The 17,508-nt window shown below is 39.8% G+C and overlaps 1 protein-coding gene across 4 annotated transcripts in view; it reads right to left on the minus strand.

Moving 5' to 3' along the window:
• Positions 1 to 780: 780 nt before the first annotated feature.
• LOC112669453 (uncharacterized) overlaps positions 781 to 17,508 on the minus strand; it is a 38,112-nt gene continuing 21,384 nt past the window's right edge. For all 4 annotated transcript variants that reach the window (XM_025462571.3, XM_025462573.3, XM_035719551.2 and 1 more), the window contains one exon: positions 781 to 2,714. In XM_025462571.3, coding sequence (XP_025318356.1) covers position 2,714 — 1 coding nt within the window. In that variant the 3' untranslated portion in view covers positions 781 to 2,713. The remainder of the gene's footprint in view (positions 2,715 to 17,508) is intronic.

Here is a 17,508-nt window from a genome sequence, read left to right on the forward strand (position 1 = left end):
AGGGGCGGGGAGGAGATCTGACAAAAGTCCTTTATGTCACGCCCTGGTTCTATTTGCAGACTGGTCTTAGAAACAGACACTTGTTTACTTCGCCCAGATCAGAAGTGATTTCAGATTCACTTCATTTGTCTACTTCCACTGTGCAGCTTTGTAATTAAAATAAGAAGCTTATTTTAAAGCCAGTGCCAGAGCTGAGAGAGAACTGTAAGGAGGTACTGCTCTGTAGAGCTGACTCTAGACCATGTCAGCCAGCCTGGAAGGAGTGGCAGGGATCCCTCCAGTCACGTGGGAGTACGAGAAAGTATGGAGGGATGATTGGCTCCCCAATCCAAGTGTATAAGAAGGAGAGTGAGGACATTCCTTTTACAGAGAAGCCAGATTTTTATGGAGAAATGCAGCAACTCCCAGATTTGAGTAAATGGCGGGTTCCAAGGGTTTGGGCAACACTGGGCTGGTGAGCCTGGGTGGTGTTGGCAGGAGGGGTAGGGGAGGCAGGGAGGAGGGATGAAGAGGCTGAGCAGGAGGAGATGATGAGGAGAATGGGCAACAAAGTAGCAAGACCTTGAGTGTGGGACCTTTGCTTGCCATCCCTGGAATCTTCAGTTTTGTCTGCAAAAATCACCAACAATGTTTGGTGCAGTTGGATTTCTTGTCAAAACCAGTGATGTGGTTGTGGGTGCAGGAGATGGACACCCACCAATATCTGGGAAGCATCAACATTACATCTGCAAGGCTTGTTTGACATTATGTGGCCACATTAAATTTGGCAAATAATTTGTCAGTTTATATTAGGTTTATTTATTGTTCATTTATTTCCAAAGACAAGAGGGGCCTACTAGAGACATTTCTTTTTTGTATCTGTACAGAAATCTGTGTATCTCTTAAACACTTTAACTGTTATCTTATAGACACCAGGAAGCTGCCAGTGGATGTTGTTTCCCTCTTTTATGTGGCTTCTAGGAAGTTCAAATAGAAATATGCTGGGCAGCCTGTGTGGCTCAGTGGTTTAGCTCTGCCTTCGGCCCAGGGTGTGATCCTGGAGACCTGGGATCGAGTCCCGTGTCGGGCTCCCTGCATGGAGCATACTTCTCCCTCTGCCTGGGTCTCTGCCTCTCTGTCTCTCTCTGTCTCTCTCTCTGTGTCTCTCATGAATAAATAAATAAATAAAATCTTAAAAAGAAAACAAATAGAAATATGCTGTTCATTTCTAAAAATTATTTAGGTATTATAGAATATATTTTGCTCCCTGACTTTATCTTTCTATATATGATTTTTGTCTTCACCCCATTCATGTATGTGCATGCATATTATCTTTTATTCTGTTGTTTGTTCATTGCTGTAAATGTTTCCAAATCCTCTTTTAGACAATGTGGTTTTAGAAATATAAACAGCAATAAGTGTATTTTTGTATCTCCTGAAGTTTTCATGCTTTAATCTTTAGTAAAAGAAATGTTCTTCGAGTTTTGATGTCAAACCGGTTTGTTAATATTTTCTTGGCTTCTATCTCTTGAGTCCTGCTTATGTAAAAGACTTTTTTTTAAGATTTTATTTTTAAGGAATCTCTCTACCCAACATGGGGCTGAAACTCATGACCCTAAGATCAAGGGTTGCATGCTCTTCCTACTAAGTCAGCCAGGCACCCTGCAATAGACTTTTTTTTTTACCCTAATTATTGTTAAGATGTTCTCTTATATTTTCTTAGATCTTTATCTGAAATTTATTTTTATGTATATTGTGATATAAGGACTTAGTTTTTTTCCCCTCAATAAATAGCCAACAGTTATTTGTTAGACTATTCTCCCACTAATTTGAAATGCTTGCTTTATCAAATACTATTTGCCACATACACATAAGTCTCTCATCAATCCATCTGTCTCTTCTTCACACCAGTATATTATCTCTTGCATTTAGTATAACTTAATAGTGTGCTTTGATATCTGGTAGCTCAAGTACCTCCTCATTCTCCCTTCTCAACATTTCTTGGACATTTTCACATATTTACTCTTAGAGATGAACTTTAGAATCAACCTGTTGATCTCCAAAACAATCTCACAGAGATTTTGATTGGAATTCCCTTGAATTTGACATTTAATTTGGGGAGAGGTGACATCTTCACAATACTGAATTTTCTCATCCAGGAACATAGCTGCCTCCTATTTATTTGGGCTTCCTTTCAGGTTTTTAGAAAGGTTATCCTCTCTATCTTAACACTTCTTGTTAAGGTTATTTCTTGGAATATTCAATTATGAACCAATTTCTTCCTTAGAGAAGAAATGAGAAAGATAGTAAGGAGTCAAGTTCCCTATGGCCAAGGTATTCTTATTCTGCAGCCATATTTAGCTGCAAAGACTTCACATACCTTTTCCTAGCAAAGACCAGTTCAGTCCACATACAATGTTGGAAATACTGGCTGAGAACAGTTGGCAGTTAAGTAAATTGCAAAAAGAAAAAAAAAGTCACATACGTCCGTCAAGAAGACGAAGATCTGAGGCTCTCTGCTATCAAAAAGACATGTTTTGGGGCACGGGGGTGGCACAGTTGGTTATGCATGCCATTCTTGCTTTTGGCTCAGGTCATGATTTCAGGGTTGTGAGGTCAAGCCCTGTGTCAGGCTCACACTCAGTGTGGAGTCTACTGAAGACTCTCTCTCTGTCTTCCTCTGCCCCTCTCCTTGTTCGCACTTGTGTGCACACACATACTCGCTTTTTCTTTCTCTGTAAAATAAATAAATAAATAAATCTAAAAAAAAGACCTGTTTGGACCAAAAAAATTTCTCTCTACCTCTTATATATATATATAAATCATATATATATATATATGATTTAAAACATAGAATTTAGCTTCTTGCGAATTAGCATTATTTCCAACACTACGCTTTTCATAATTCTTGGGATTTAATATCAATCATAAATAATCCATCCAGTCTACCGGGTTCTCGTTCCCTTACAGTGGTTTTATCCTCTACCATACTGCAGCCACTCATTGCTATGGTCACACCCTTGATTTTGTCATTAGTAATAATTGACACCCTCCAGAATCTCAATCTCAAACATTCTACCTCCAGTCCTTCCCGCTTATTTTACATTGTACTACAGATTTAACTCTAGGACTTCGATCTGTTGATCCAAACACATTTTCACTGGCCATAACCCTTTTGTGCCTCATTTTCCTTCATATGTGGCTTAGATTCCATGGTCAGTTACAACCACTTCCTCATGTGTTCTCTCCACTTTCTCTTTTGTTCTTTCTTGGCACAAGCACACCCCTGATTCATTTGGATTTTCCACCCACCCCATGCATGAAAATGTGGCTGGAGACAAACCATACAACTGTGCTGAGTGGTCTGACTTCAACTTCATGACCACAAACCACAAATATGTTTTTAGTGCTTCCTGGCAGCCATCCCTCATCTCACACTCTCCAAGACCATTTCCACTTCCTCCTTTGTCTGAAAATCTCCAACATCTCCCAATTTCCAGTCTCAGATCTTGCTTTCTAAGTCACTGAGAAAATGGAAACTCTCTAAAGAGGCCCTCCACCAGATCCCACCAGATCCCCTGCTTTATCAATATTCTGGATCATTTCCTTTGGCACACAAACATGCTCTTATTTCTGTCATTGGGGAAAATTTTTTTAAATTGTCTTGATTGCTTTGCCCCTCTAATTATCACCCCAGTTTTCTCCTTCCCTTTTTAGAAGAGTTGCCTGAGATAAGGGTTCATGCTACCCACTGATTTTGCATACTGCCTGTCTCTTCCACGAGGATGGAAGTTCCCTGAGATCATAGCTTTCACCTGCTTCTTCCACTGTCCTGGCACCCCAAACAGTGCCCTGCATCTATCTGTGGAAGTACTTACTTAGAAAGCATCCTTTAGGGGCACCTAGGTAGCTCAGTTGGTTAAGTGTCTGCCTTTGGCTCAGGTCATAATCCCAGGGATCAAGGATTGAGCCCCATGTCAGGCTCCCTGGTGAGCAGGGAGCCTGTTTCTCCCTCTCCTCCCTGCTCATGTTCTCTTTCACGATCTCCATCCCTCTCTCAAATAAATAAATAAAATCTTTTTTTTTTTTTTTTTTTAAAGACATCCTTTAGGGATCCCTGGGTGGCTCAGCGGTTTAGTGCCTGCCTTTGGCCCAGGGTGGGATCCTGGAGTCCCAGGATCGAATCCCACATCAGGCTCCCTGGATGGAGCCTGCTTCTGCCTCTGCCTGTGTCTCTGCCTCTTTCTCTCTCTCTGTGTGTCTCTCATGAATAAATAAATAAAATCTTAAAAAAAAAAAAAAGGCATCCTTTATAAAGTTCTCTGTGATCCACTTCCACATTCATCATTGTGAGTGTGGACTGGAAGACAGTCTGTGCTAGCTGAATGCTTGTGTCTGGCCTTCATCCGGATTCCTGCGGGTGGCCCTCATTCACCCTTGGCTACTGGGCCTGCAAGCCCATGCTGTGACCAGCCTCAGCCAATACCACAGCCTGCCCTGGAGGTCACAGGGCTTCTCAATCCCAGTGTTCCCACTATGTGTGGCCTCTTTGATTTCTGAGCCTCAGCCAAACTCAGGGATCACCTCACCCACTCTGGGCTTTGTCTTCCAGTTGAATAAATGTTGGTGTCGAGGATAGTGTCTGTTATAGTCTAGGTACTCCTCCAAACCCATTATTCCTTCATTCTTCAAATATAAATATATATTAAATATATGCCACATGCCCAGCACTGATCTAGGCCAATGGGATATCATAGATAAAATTCTTGTCATCATGGTGCTTATAATCTAATCCAGAGGCAGATAATAAACAAACAGTGGTTCCCCATGAGAGAAGTGGTCGTGTGCAGCCTCCTGCAGGGTGTTTGTGACAACCAACCACAGGGCCTAAGGGGCCTTGATGGCACATTCCACCAATGAGCCCCCCACCATGTCAGTGGGAGACCCCTGAAGTCACTATTATGGTGGGTGATAGGAATTCAAAATAGAACTGAACTCGAGTTTTGGGAAATACAATAAGTGATGCTTCTTCCACACCCAAAGCTACGGACTGAGATTCACACTTGTTACGTTATTCCAAGTACATTAAAATATGGGAAACGTACTGTGAGTGCATCCCCGGCCTATCTTTCCACCCCACCACCCCACCCCGGCAATCTTTGCTCCTGGATATCAGCCTATTTTTCTTACAAGACTGTTGAAAAAAATGGGAAGAGTTGCCTAGAGTGGAGATCTCTGCTCTGCTGTTGCTCACCCTGAAAGGAGACTCTGAATCTGCCTCGCGGCATGAAATCACCAACCTCTCTAAGAGAGATAGACTCCAGTGGTATTTCTGCCAAAGAAATCCCAGAAACACATCCATCCTGAGTATCAGAGCCCAGAAATTATTCATATCACTCTGCAGCTCTGGCAAGAAACCAGATTCCTGGAATTCAAGGCATCTGAAGCATTTCATTGTTGCAGTAACAGCAACAGACATGGGTGATAGCAATCTATAAAGATGGAGTTTTTCAAAGAGGGTATCTTTGATTTCTTATTAAGATGAAAAGGGAGCCAATTTAAGACTGATAATTTCCTTCCTTCTTCAGAACTTTCTCTGGCTAATCGGTGGGTGTATCTGAGCCTCCATAAAAGAAGCAAAGGCTCTCATCTCCTTTGGGAATTAGGGGTGACAGAGGAGTTTTATCCAACTAGCTACAGCTGAGAAATTCATGAGAGCATTTTGTCATATCTAATAACCTGCAGCTTTCATACAGTACTTAGGACAGGGCCTCAGACCCAGGGCAAGCTCAACATATGCCCCTAGAAAGAACAGGGGAGCCAGAAAATTGGAAGTACCCCTCAGTGTCTGGATTGGTTCCAGATTTCGTTTCTTTGAACTTTTCTAAATTGCAAAGTATTGTGATAAGTGAGTTGATTTCTGATAAGTCTTGGTATTCTTAATCCTAATGATCTTACCAATTCCATATATTTTTCTGTTTGGAATGCAGTAGGATAAAGCATAGAACAAAAGTGGTTTTCCCCCTTTAAAATGGAGAGAATCATTGATGCCCAGTTATGAAAGGTGATCCAGGAGATTGATACTGATGACAACTGTCCACAAGGTGCCAACCAGTGCCTTTTTGTAGGTGGAAAATGTGTCTCTAGTTATGATGTTAGATTCTTCTCCTCTAGACATCAACCTTCCAAAAATAGAGTGAATAGATAGGTAGTGCTCCCACTACCTATCTATTCGCTAAGGGAAGAATGCAGGTCATTTTTACTTAGCACATACTTGACCTGAAGCAAATCAACTATATTAAGGCACTGAAGGGTAGCTGGGCTTCTGTCACTACTGTGAGAAGGTTCATTTGGGGCATCATGGAGACTGCTGCTGTGGGATGAGCCATGTCTTGAGAGAGCCAGCCAAAGCCTTAATGTCATCTTGAATGAAAACCAGAAAAAGTACATCATTTTTGTACCTTGAGGAAGCTGTAGGGAGCTCAGATCACATGGCAAGCGTCAATGCCTCCAAAAGGCCTTGACCCAGAGGATAGGAGCTAAGTATGATCATGTTTGTTCAAGATTGAGCAGAGTATAATCAAATCTTCCCAGAGTGTGTGGGCCAAGTTGCAAAGAGGAGAGATTGCAGAATAAACCAACATGTGTAAGAAACTGTTGAGTCCTCACATTAGGCTGTGGTTATAAAAGTGAGAAGAGAAAGGGGACAAGACTTGGCCAGTGACTGGAAGTGGAAGGTGAGGAGAGGTGACCACAGGGAATTCCAGGGTTCTCAGTTCAAACAATGAAATGGAGACGGAAATCATGACAGAACACACAGGAAGCACTGCAGAATTTGAAGGGAGTGCACTTGTATTTTGACAGTTCAAGTCTGAAAGGCCTACAGGTTATCCACATGGAGATGGATCTAGCATTTCAAGAGCAAGTGTCAAGAAGTAGATTCTAAATCATGGCCAAACCCAGTAAAGCAAAGAGAATACCTAAGGAGGGAAGGTGGTACAAGGAGAAGGCCAAGGGTAGCACCTGAGGGGCTCTCAGCTTGTGAGAAGGGTGAAGAGGAAGAAGGGAGGAGAAGGAGCAGTTTGAGGAGGTGAATCAGAGAGGGCACTATTGCAGAGGTCAGGGAGAGAGAAATGGTCTATGTCACAGACTTTAACATAATGAAGACTCAAAAGAGGAAAAAGATTCACCTCTTAGGAGGTCATTGCATTAGGACCAGTAAAAAATAGTGAGGTTGTGAAGCTTGGCAGTGATGGTGTCATGGGCACATAGCAGAAGACCATGGACAGGCTGCAGTCAGTCCCTGAATGCACAGGGAAAGGGAGTTTGTTCAGCTTCAGGCCTTTGCTCTGGCTGTTCCATTGTCTGAGCTGCTGTCTTCCAGGTATCCCCTTGGCTTCTTTGGCTCACTCCCTTGCTTTCTTTGGGTCTTCATTTGAATGTCACTTTCTCACTGAAGCCACCCTTGATCACCTTACTTAATTAATACTGCAACTGACAGCCCCTGTCCCCATTCCCATCAATACATGCACATACATCCTTGACATTACCTTTACTTTTGTCCATAGCACTTATCACCTTCTAACAATATCATTTGTGTATTTATAGTATTTATTATTTATTGTCAGTTCACCCACACACACACTTGCATGGATACTTTTTAAGGGCAGAAAATCTTACTTATTTTGTACACTGAAGGGTTCCCTGTAACCAAAATAGTGTTTGGCCCACAGCAGTACTTCTTTTTCTTTTTTTTTTTTTTTTAATTTTATTTATTTATTCATGAGAGAGAGAGAGAGAGAGAGAGAGAGGCAGAGACACAGGTAGAGGGAGAAGCAGGCTCCATGCAGGGAGCCTGACGTGAGACTCGATCCCAGGTCTCCAGGATCAGGCCCTGGGCTGAAGGCAGTGCTAAACCTCTGAGCCACCCGGGCTGCCCCACAGCAGTACTTCTATAGTATTTGTTGAGTGAATGAATACAGGGGACTGTGAAAAAAGAGAATGATAATGCCTAAAATAGATATAGAAATAAAGTACATCTTCTGGAAACCCAGAAGAAAAAATTAATTCTGGTTCAGAGGATTGATAAAGATTTTGTGAAGAGTGATATCTGAGCTGGATGCTGGAGATTGGCAGGATATCAGCCATAAGTGGATTCTGAACAAGTGTATAGGTGAAGAAAACTGTGATGGGGCCCCTAGGTGGGAAATAGCTCACACATGGGGAGAAAAGCAAGCCACCCAGTAGGCTGTAACATGATGTCTAGGAGAAGCGCTGTGGGAAGGTAGGGTATAGGTAATTAAGGGTAATGTGGTATCTGCATGTGCCTGCCAGATTTCAAGGTGGAGACCTTGAGTAGGTAGTTAGATGTAGGACTCTGGAATTTGACAGGAAGATCTGCTCCAAAGACACAAATTTGAGCCATTAACATATTGGTGGTATTTAAAGCCAAGAGACTGAAGATCACCAAAGAGAATGAGTGTAGATAGAGAAATGGATCAAAGATGGAAGTTGGGAATGCTTCAAGTATAAAATGTGAGGAAGAGGGGTAGGAGCCAGCAAAAGAGACTAAAAAGAATTACCAGTAAAATAGAAGGAAAATCAAAAGTATAGTGTCCAGGAAAGCAAGTGAAGAAAATATATCAATGATCAGCTAGATCAAGTACAGCTGATGGATCAGTCAGTGAGCTCAAAAGGCTGAGTTGAGCTGACTAAAGGATGTTCAATGTGGTTATTGTTTGTAACCTCGGCAACAACCTGGTGGAAGGGGGAGAAGAAGGAAAGCTTTCTTAGAGTAGGTTGATTCTTTTAGGGAGTTCTGCTGCAAGGAGATGGGACATGAGCTGGCAGTACTGGTGGGATATAGAGCAGGATATTGTTTGTTTGCTTACAATGGGAGAAATAGCATTTTTATTACTTAGTGGGAAGGATCCAGTGTAGAATGAAAAGTTGATGGAAAGTTTTGTAGGAGAGACATCTTGAGAAAGAAGATAGACTCCTTCACCTAAATAGAGAGATTTGCTTTTGATGGAGCATGGAAAGTTTATTTGGTATAGCAAGTGAGAAAGCAAAGTATGTGGTACAGATGCTGATAGGAGATGTGATGAGATGGAAGCTGGTGGAAGTTCTTTCCTAGTTGTTCAGTTTTCACAGCAAGGGAAGAAACAAGGTCATTAGCTGGGATGAGGATAACGGAGTAGTTGATAGGATTTGAGGAGAGAGGAGAAAGAATGAAATAACAGACTTGGAACAAGGTTAGAGTGAGTATACTTGGGATGTGTAGATGACTGACTGGAATCTCAAGGGATCACTTGAGTTTCATGGTCATGAATTTAAAGTGAGCCCCATTGGTGTGGTTGTGTGTTTTTCTTTGCTATACTCATGTCTATCTCCTTCACTTCCTTTAATCTTCATTCCTTACCCATCATTTGACTTCTGTAAGGATTGGTGCATACAACAAGCTTAATCAACGTTTGCTATTTGCACCTGAAGTCTTCAGTACTTAAGGAGAGTACATAGAGGGTAGTCTGACAGGCAAAGGCGGGAGATCTGAGATTCCCAAGTAGGCAAAGAGGTAAAGCAGGGGTACTTTTGAGGTCCTCTCTTCTGTCCCTCTCCTTTATCTTGGTTCTTCTGTATTTTTGTGACAGACATGGAGTTGGAGAGCAGGTGAGGAGAGAATGGAGGGGATCTTAATGATCATCTTCCCTAAACTGAGCAAAACCAAATCCTTGAGTGGTGAAAGGCTCCATCAACTACCCAGACTTTTGTGACCTCTGTTCAGGTCCCCTCAGGCCTGCTCCTCCAACCAGTAACAAGCCCACTTTACATGGCCTTCTGAAAAACTTGTCATTTTCTTTGCCACCCCATCTGTTGTTTCAGCTTGTGTTGGTTACTTTCAGCATTTGTCATATGGATAATAATAATAATAATTGCTACTATTTATTTTGTACTTACTGCATGCCAGTCAATAGTTCAAGGGCTTTGTACCTATTCATTTATTTAATCATCAAAAGAAACCCATTTTAAGATGATGGACTTGAGGCCCCTGAATTTCTGCAATACTCTATCAGCCTTTCTGAATCCAGACTAATCCATCCCTCATCTCTGAGTCTCCTTAGACACCTATTTAAAATATATATATTGGGGGTGCCTGTGTGGCTCAGTCAATCAAGACTCTGACTCTTGATTTTGGCTCAGGTCATGATCTCATGATTGTGAGATCAAGCCCCATGTTGAGCTCTGAGCTCAGTGCCAGGTCTGCTTTTCCTTCCAGCTTGTTCACACTCTTTCTCTCAAACAAAGAAATAAAAATTTTTAAAATAAAACAAAATATGCATTGAAGGGATGCTGGCAAAATGGTGGAGCAAGAAGCCCTGGGCCCTCCTCCCTCTACCATCATACTAGTTCAGCAACAATCCATAGACAAATTTCCTCTGTGAGAAATCCAGAAAGTACTTGAGCCCCCAGTTCTCTGGAAGAGTATGAAACCAGCCTCACTGAAGCTAGTAAGGAGATTTAAGACATCTTCTCACAAGAATCTCTGATTGTGGTACAGCGGCATATGATGAGTAAGAGTCCCCCTTGCTCCCAGCTTCATCCAGGAGAGGAAAGGGTTGCTTTGTGTGTCTAGCATTTCAACTTTTCAGCTCCCAGCTTTCCCCTAGAGTCAGAATCCCTGGCTGAGCTGATTAATGGGGATCTTCTCCTATGAAGACAGTCTATAAAGGCTGGGAAAGATGCCTGCCTTGTCTAATGAGCAGATACCAACACAAAGAGCCAAGGAAAATAAGATTCAGGCAAAGATATTCTAAACAAAGGAGCAAGATAAGTCTCCAGAAGCCAACCTTAATAAAGGGAAATTATATGATTTACCTGACAGAGAATCCAAAATAGGTTTGATAAAGATGCTCACAAGTCAAGAGACCAATGTGAGAATCTCAACAAAGACAGAAAATATTTTTAAAATACCAAACAGAAATTATAGAGCCAAAGACAACAAAACTGAACTGAAAAATTTACTAGAGGTATTCAAAAATGGACTAGCTCGAGCAAAATAGTAGATCAGCAAACTCGAAGGTAAGTCATTGGAAATAATTCAGTTAGAGGAGCAAAAAAAAGAAGAATGAAAAAAGCTTAAGGGATTTATGAGATACCATCAAATGGGCCAATATACAAGCTATAGGAGTTCCAGAAAGAGAAGCAAGAGAGAGAGAAAGGAAAAAAGAAAGCTTATTTAAAGAAATAATGGCTAGAAACTTCTCAAATATAGAGAAGGGAATGGACATCCAGATCCGGGAAATGGAAATTTGTCTATAAAGGTAAGTATGTAGACAAATGCAGAATATTGAGTTGCTATAATAATGGTGGGTAAATCACTTTTAATTCTAATATAAAAGTGAAAGACAAAAGTATTACAAATAACTATGACTAAAATGTATTAAGTTAACCAATATGGATAAATGTAAATTGTGACAATAATAACAAAGTGTAGAGATTTTGTGATTGAACTTAAGTTGTTATCTTCTGAAAAGTAGTTACTATCATTATAAGATATTTATGTAAGCTCTGAGGTGACTACACCCAAAAATTACATAAAAGGGGGCACCTGGGTGGTGGTTAAGTGGTGAAGCATCTGCCTTCAGCTTAGGTCATGATCCTAGGACCCTGGGATCGAGCCCCATATCAGGCTCCCTGACTCTGCTTCTCCCTCTCCCTCTGCCTGCCACTTCTCCTGCTTGTGCATGTGTGCTATCTCTCTGTCTGTCAAATAAATAAATAAATAAAATACTTTTTTAAAAAAGAAGTTACATAAAAGAAAAATAGAAAAGAGTCAAAGTACATTAATAAAAAAAAAAGCAGCAAAACACAAAGGAAGACAGCAAGAAGTAAAGACAGGCAAAAGAACTCTAAGACTAACAGAAAACAATAAAATGGCAATAGTAAATCCTTCCTATCAATAACTACCTTAAATGTAAGTGGATTAAACTCCCCAACCAATGAATAAAAAATAATACTCAACTATATGCTGCCTCCTAGACACTCACTCTAGATTTAAGGACACACATAGGCTCAAGTGAAGGACTAGAAAAGATATTCCATGCAAATGGTAAACAAGCAAGAGCAGGGATGGCCATTCTTATATATAAAAAAATAAGCAGTAAGTCAAAAACTGTCACAAGAGACGAAGAAGGACATTATATAATGATAAAACAGGCAATCCACTAGGATTATTTATTGTAATTATATTATTTATTGCAATTATAAATATATAGGCACCCAACACCAAAGCACCTAAATGTACAAAACAAATATTGAAAGAATTGAAGAGAGAAAGAGATAACAATACAGTTATAGTAAAAAGTTTCAATACCTCCCTTTCAATAATGGATACAATATTCAGACATAAGATCTGTAAAGACATACAGGACACAAATAACACTGTAGACCAAATGAACCTAACAGACATATATAGAACATCTGACACAAGAACAACAGAATGCATGTTCTTCTTAAGAACACACAGATCTTTCTCCAGAATAGATCATATGTCATGTCACATAACAAGTCTTAATAACTTAAGAAGATTGAAATCATACAAAGTATCTTTTCTGACCACAATAGAATGAAATTAGAAATCGACAGCAGAAGAAAATTGGGAAATATACAAATATTTGGAAAATAAACAAGACATTTTTGAATAACCATCTGGTCAAAAAACAAACCAAAAAAGAAACTAGAAAATACTTCAAGACAAATGAAAACAAAAATACAACATACTAAAATTTATGGGATGCAGTAAAAGCAGTACTAAAAGTGACTTTCATGGTGACAAATATCTACATTATAAAAGAAGAAAGATCTCAAATCATCAACTGAACTTTATACTGTAAGGAGCTAGAAAAAGAAGAACAAACTAAGTCCAAAGTTAGCAGGAGGAAGCAAATAAGAAAAGACTAGAACAAAAATAAAACAAAACAACACTAAGAGTTGGTTTTTCAAAAAGATTAACAAAATTTACAAACCTCTAGCTAGATTAAAAAGAAAAATATTCAACATGAGAAATGAAAGAAGAGACATCGTATTGATGCAACAGAAATAAAAAAGATGATAAAAGATTACAATGAAAAATTATATGTCAGGGATACCTGGGTGGCTCAGTGATTGAGTGTCTGCCTTTGGTGCAGGGCATGATCATCAGGCTCCCTCTGGGGAGCCTGCTTCTCCCTCTGCCTGTGTCTCTACCTCTCTCTGTGTGTCTCTTGTGAACGAATAAATAAAATCTTAAAAAAAAAAAAAAGAAAAAAGAAAAACTATATGCCAAAAAAAGTGGATAACCTAGAAAAAAAATGGACAAATTCCTACAAACATAAAACCTATGAAGACTAAATCATAAAAGAATAGAACATGTGATGATATGTGTAATTACTATCCAGATTGAATCAATAATCAAAAACCTCTCACAAAGAAAAGCCCAGGACCAGATGATGACTTCACTGGTGAATTCTACCAAACCTTAAAAAAAAAAAAAAAAAAACGATCTTTCTCAAACATTTCCAAAAAAAGAGGGGGAAAGCACATTTCCAAACTCATTTTATAAGGCCAGCATTATTACCCTGATATCATAGCCAGACACATACCTCCAGAAAAGAAAACTATAGGGCAATATCCCTAATGAATGTAGATACAAAAATCCTCAATAAAAGTGCTAAGAATATACAATGGGGAAAGGGTAGTCTCTTCATCCAATGGTGTTGGGAAAACTGGATATCCACATGCAAAAGAATTAAATTGAACCCCTATTTAACATCAGACACAATCAACTCAAAATAGATTAAGGACTTACATTAAGATATGAAACTATAAAACTCCTAGAAGAAAACATAGAAGAAAGCTTCATGACATATTGGTCTTGGCAATGATTTTATGGATGTGATGCCGAAAGCAAACACAACAAAAGTTTTATGTGAAGTGAAATGAGTCAGTTATGGAAAGACATTGCATGATTCCACTTAAATGAAGCATCTAAAGTAGTCAGATTCACAGAATCAAAGAGTGGAATGGTGGTTGCCAGGAGTTGGGGAGATGAGAAAATGGAGAGTTACCAATCAGTGGTTGTAAGTTCATTTAAGCAAGATCAATAAAGCCCTAGAGATCTAGCTGTATAACACTGTACCTATAGTCAATGATAGTCTACTGTACATTTGAAAATTTGTTGAGGTGAGATTTCATGTTGTGTTCTTATGACAATAAATAAAATAAATTTTTAAAAATATGTAATCCAAATCTTCATAAAACTGTCATCCAAATTATCCCAAAAGAGCATTTCTAAACTAGGCAAGCAAAGTGGTCATTAAATAAAAAGTCAAAAATGTGTTTGAACATATATATATATATATATATGTTCATATTTATATTTATATATATAAATTTATATAAATTTGGCCATATATATATATGGCCAAATATATAATCTATCAAAATTACATTTTGTGAGCTTCATGTGTATTTTATAGAATAGGTTGAGTTATAAGAAATTACCATTATTTGACCATGTTGGACCTACAAAAATGAAAATACCATGGCTGGCTGTAGTATACAATATAATATTCTACTTCTCTTTCTAAGACTGAATAAAAGTAGACTACTAAATATTTACTAATAAAATCCACATAAAGTTGAAGATGCAAGACAAAGTGTTTAGCAGGGCATAGGTGACTCTTCATTAGCAAATCCCTTGTCTGTCTTTCCTGATGTTCTTTTTGTCCTCTTCCTTAAAAAATGTTCTTCATTCCAAAGGACATTAGTTTCTCCAAAAAACTTCAACATCTCCTCCCCCACCCCACCTGGACTCACACTGTTGTCATGGATTGGAATGCCCTTTCCATTGCTGGTCCACTACTTAATTGTCCTCCAGTTCAAAGGTCACTCCCCTGTGGAGACTTTGCTGTCAGCTGCCATCTCTCCTCCAGTAATGGGTGGGACCCCTGCCTTCACACCTCATGCACATCTCTATCCAGTACTTAATTCTCATTTTGTAAAGATTGGTTGGTTGGCTTGTCTACCTCCCACACTGGGGTGCAAACATGATGAGAAAGTAGTGTTTTTTAAATCTATATTCCAGAGCTCATTTCATGGAGAAGTAGTATTCAAGTAGTATTCAAGATAAAAACATGTTTTTTACACATAACAACTGGAATGTCTCTAATTTGGGAAGTAAAGCCAATCTCTACTGTCTTTTACTGGCATATGGTTTTAACAATAGAAAAATGTAAGTTTTTCTTCCTAGAAATTTTCTGAGGTAAACTGATGTTGTATCCCTGAACAAAGTGTTTTTGTGGGTTTTTTTCCTTATTCTTCTTATGTTGTCAGTTTATGTTCAAGAAGGGCAATGTCTTGCCCTAGGTTAGCAGACAAATTAGCAGTGGATCAAGCAAGGATTTAAAAATACTTATTTTTTTCATATTTGTTTAGTGAAAAATAGCTATTGAATGTCTTTTATGATCTAAAGGTTCTATTAGGCAGATACATTTATCATTCATCAAACATATTTCTCTTGCCTGTCTGTTTTACTTTTATATATCACATTTTTGAGGCTGAAGCATACCTTAGAGTGTGTCTACCTACAGTAGTGTGAAAGCAACAAAACAGAAGTTGTATTGTATGTGAAATTGTGTATTAAAGGTAATGATAGCATGAGCTCCATACGTCGCAATTAGTTGACAATGGGCTCCCACAAATGCACTTAGACACCATGATTAATGCTCCCTGGAGCATTCAGTCCTCGTAACTAGCTTTCATTGTACTTACCAGAACGCTACTCTCCCAGGATATTATGATAAATACCATGTTGGTTCTAATATTGCTTGAAGCGATTAGGTCTGGGTGTGAGGGGGCGGTGAGATGAAATGGAGATAAAATGTTTATGTTCTGGTTGCTTAGCAAGAAATCTGCAAGGAATCAAGCCAGCAACTCTTAAGTGAGGTTTTAGGGTGACATAGGGTCATTTCCCTCCAATACCCAGTCTGTGGAGGTTATAATGGGTTACAAGTGCTATTTCATATTGGCTTTCTGTTGGGTGTGTCTGGAAGCTAAACATAAGAAGATGAAATAAAGAAAGGGAAAACTAGTCTCCATATCACAGGAGCAAAGAAGTATCTGAAACACCTATCTCACCCCTACTCTCCTAGGATAGCCCTTCAACAGAGGAGGGGCTCTAAGAGAATGACATCATCAACAGAAAACCCCATTAGTTGATGGGATGGGTGTGTGGCCAATACTGCTGACTCTATCCTAGATAAACACCTCAGTAAGGAACAGGTAACATGATTAGAGAGCACCTCCTATGTCAGTAAATATTCACTGTTGTTGGCTGCATGTTTATGTCTCCCAGAATTCTATGGTGAAGCCCTAATTCCCAGTGTGATGGTATTTGGGGGCAAGACTTTTAGGAGTTAATTAGAATAGGTGAAATTAGGATGGTAGGATTCTCATGATAGGATTAGTGCTCTTATAAGAAGAGACACTAGACAGCACTTGCTCTCTCTTGCTCTCTCTCACTGTCTCTTGCTCTCTCTCTCTCTCTCCATGTATACATATCATGGGAAGGTCACTTGAGGACACAGTGAGAATGCAGCCATCTGTGAGCCAGGAAGACAGCCATCACCAGAAACAGAACAGACCCACATCTTGATCTTGGATTTCCCATCCTCTAGAACTGTGAGAAGATTAGTTTCTGTTGTCTAAGCCACCCAGTATATGATATTTCATTATGGCAGCCCAAGCAGACTAATATATTCACAACTACCAGACTGTATTCCTCTTGAGGACTAGGTGTCCTGTGTGTTAAATTCCTGAATCTCTAGCCCATAGCAAAGGACTCCCTTCACACACACACAAACACACACACTCACACAGAAGATAAAGGAAAAGTGGGGAAAGAAAGACAAAATAAAACTAGAGCCTCCTTTTGTCCACTTACATAAGATTTTTCTGACTTGGCCATTCAACAAACATTTCTTGAGAGCCTGCAATGAGCCTGCCAGTCAGTATGCAGGAACTCACAGCATAGACTAAGGCACTGGTGCTGCCTGTGAGTTACTCAGGACCTGAATCCTATGATATGCAGGACCACCAATGAATGCCAAAGGTTGGGGAAGCTTCTAGGAGACATTGACTTTTGGGTATGGAGGAGATTCAGAGGAAACCACGGAAGTTTGGGCCATGAAGAATGTCAGGATTTCAGCATGAACCACCCACTCTGTAGGACTGTGAGAGCCCCTAGGAATCTTGTCTCATTCATGCATATGTCCCACATCCAACAATGAGGGTGCATCTACGTGCTCAAGAAACATGGTGGGGTGGATGGTTGGGGAAGGGAGCAACATTGGGAACAGCATGGTGGTGACAATGCCTGATCCAAGTTGGGAGTCTCTGTTCAGCTATGTTGGTGCTTGGGAGGCCTGAAGGCTCAGAGGGGATTAAAGCTGAAAAGACAGAGAGGGGTTTGGATGTTCTCTGAAGGTGTGA

Source organism: Canis lupus, chromosome 25, assembly GCF_003254725.2.
Source record: "Canis lupus dingo isolate Sandy chromosome 25, ASM325472v2, whole genome shotgun sequence".
NCBI lineage: Eukaryota > Metazoa > Chordata > Mammalia > Carnivora > Canidae > Canis > Canis lupus.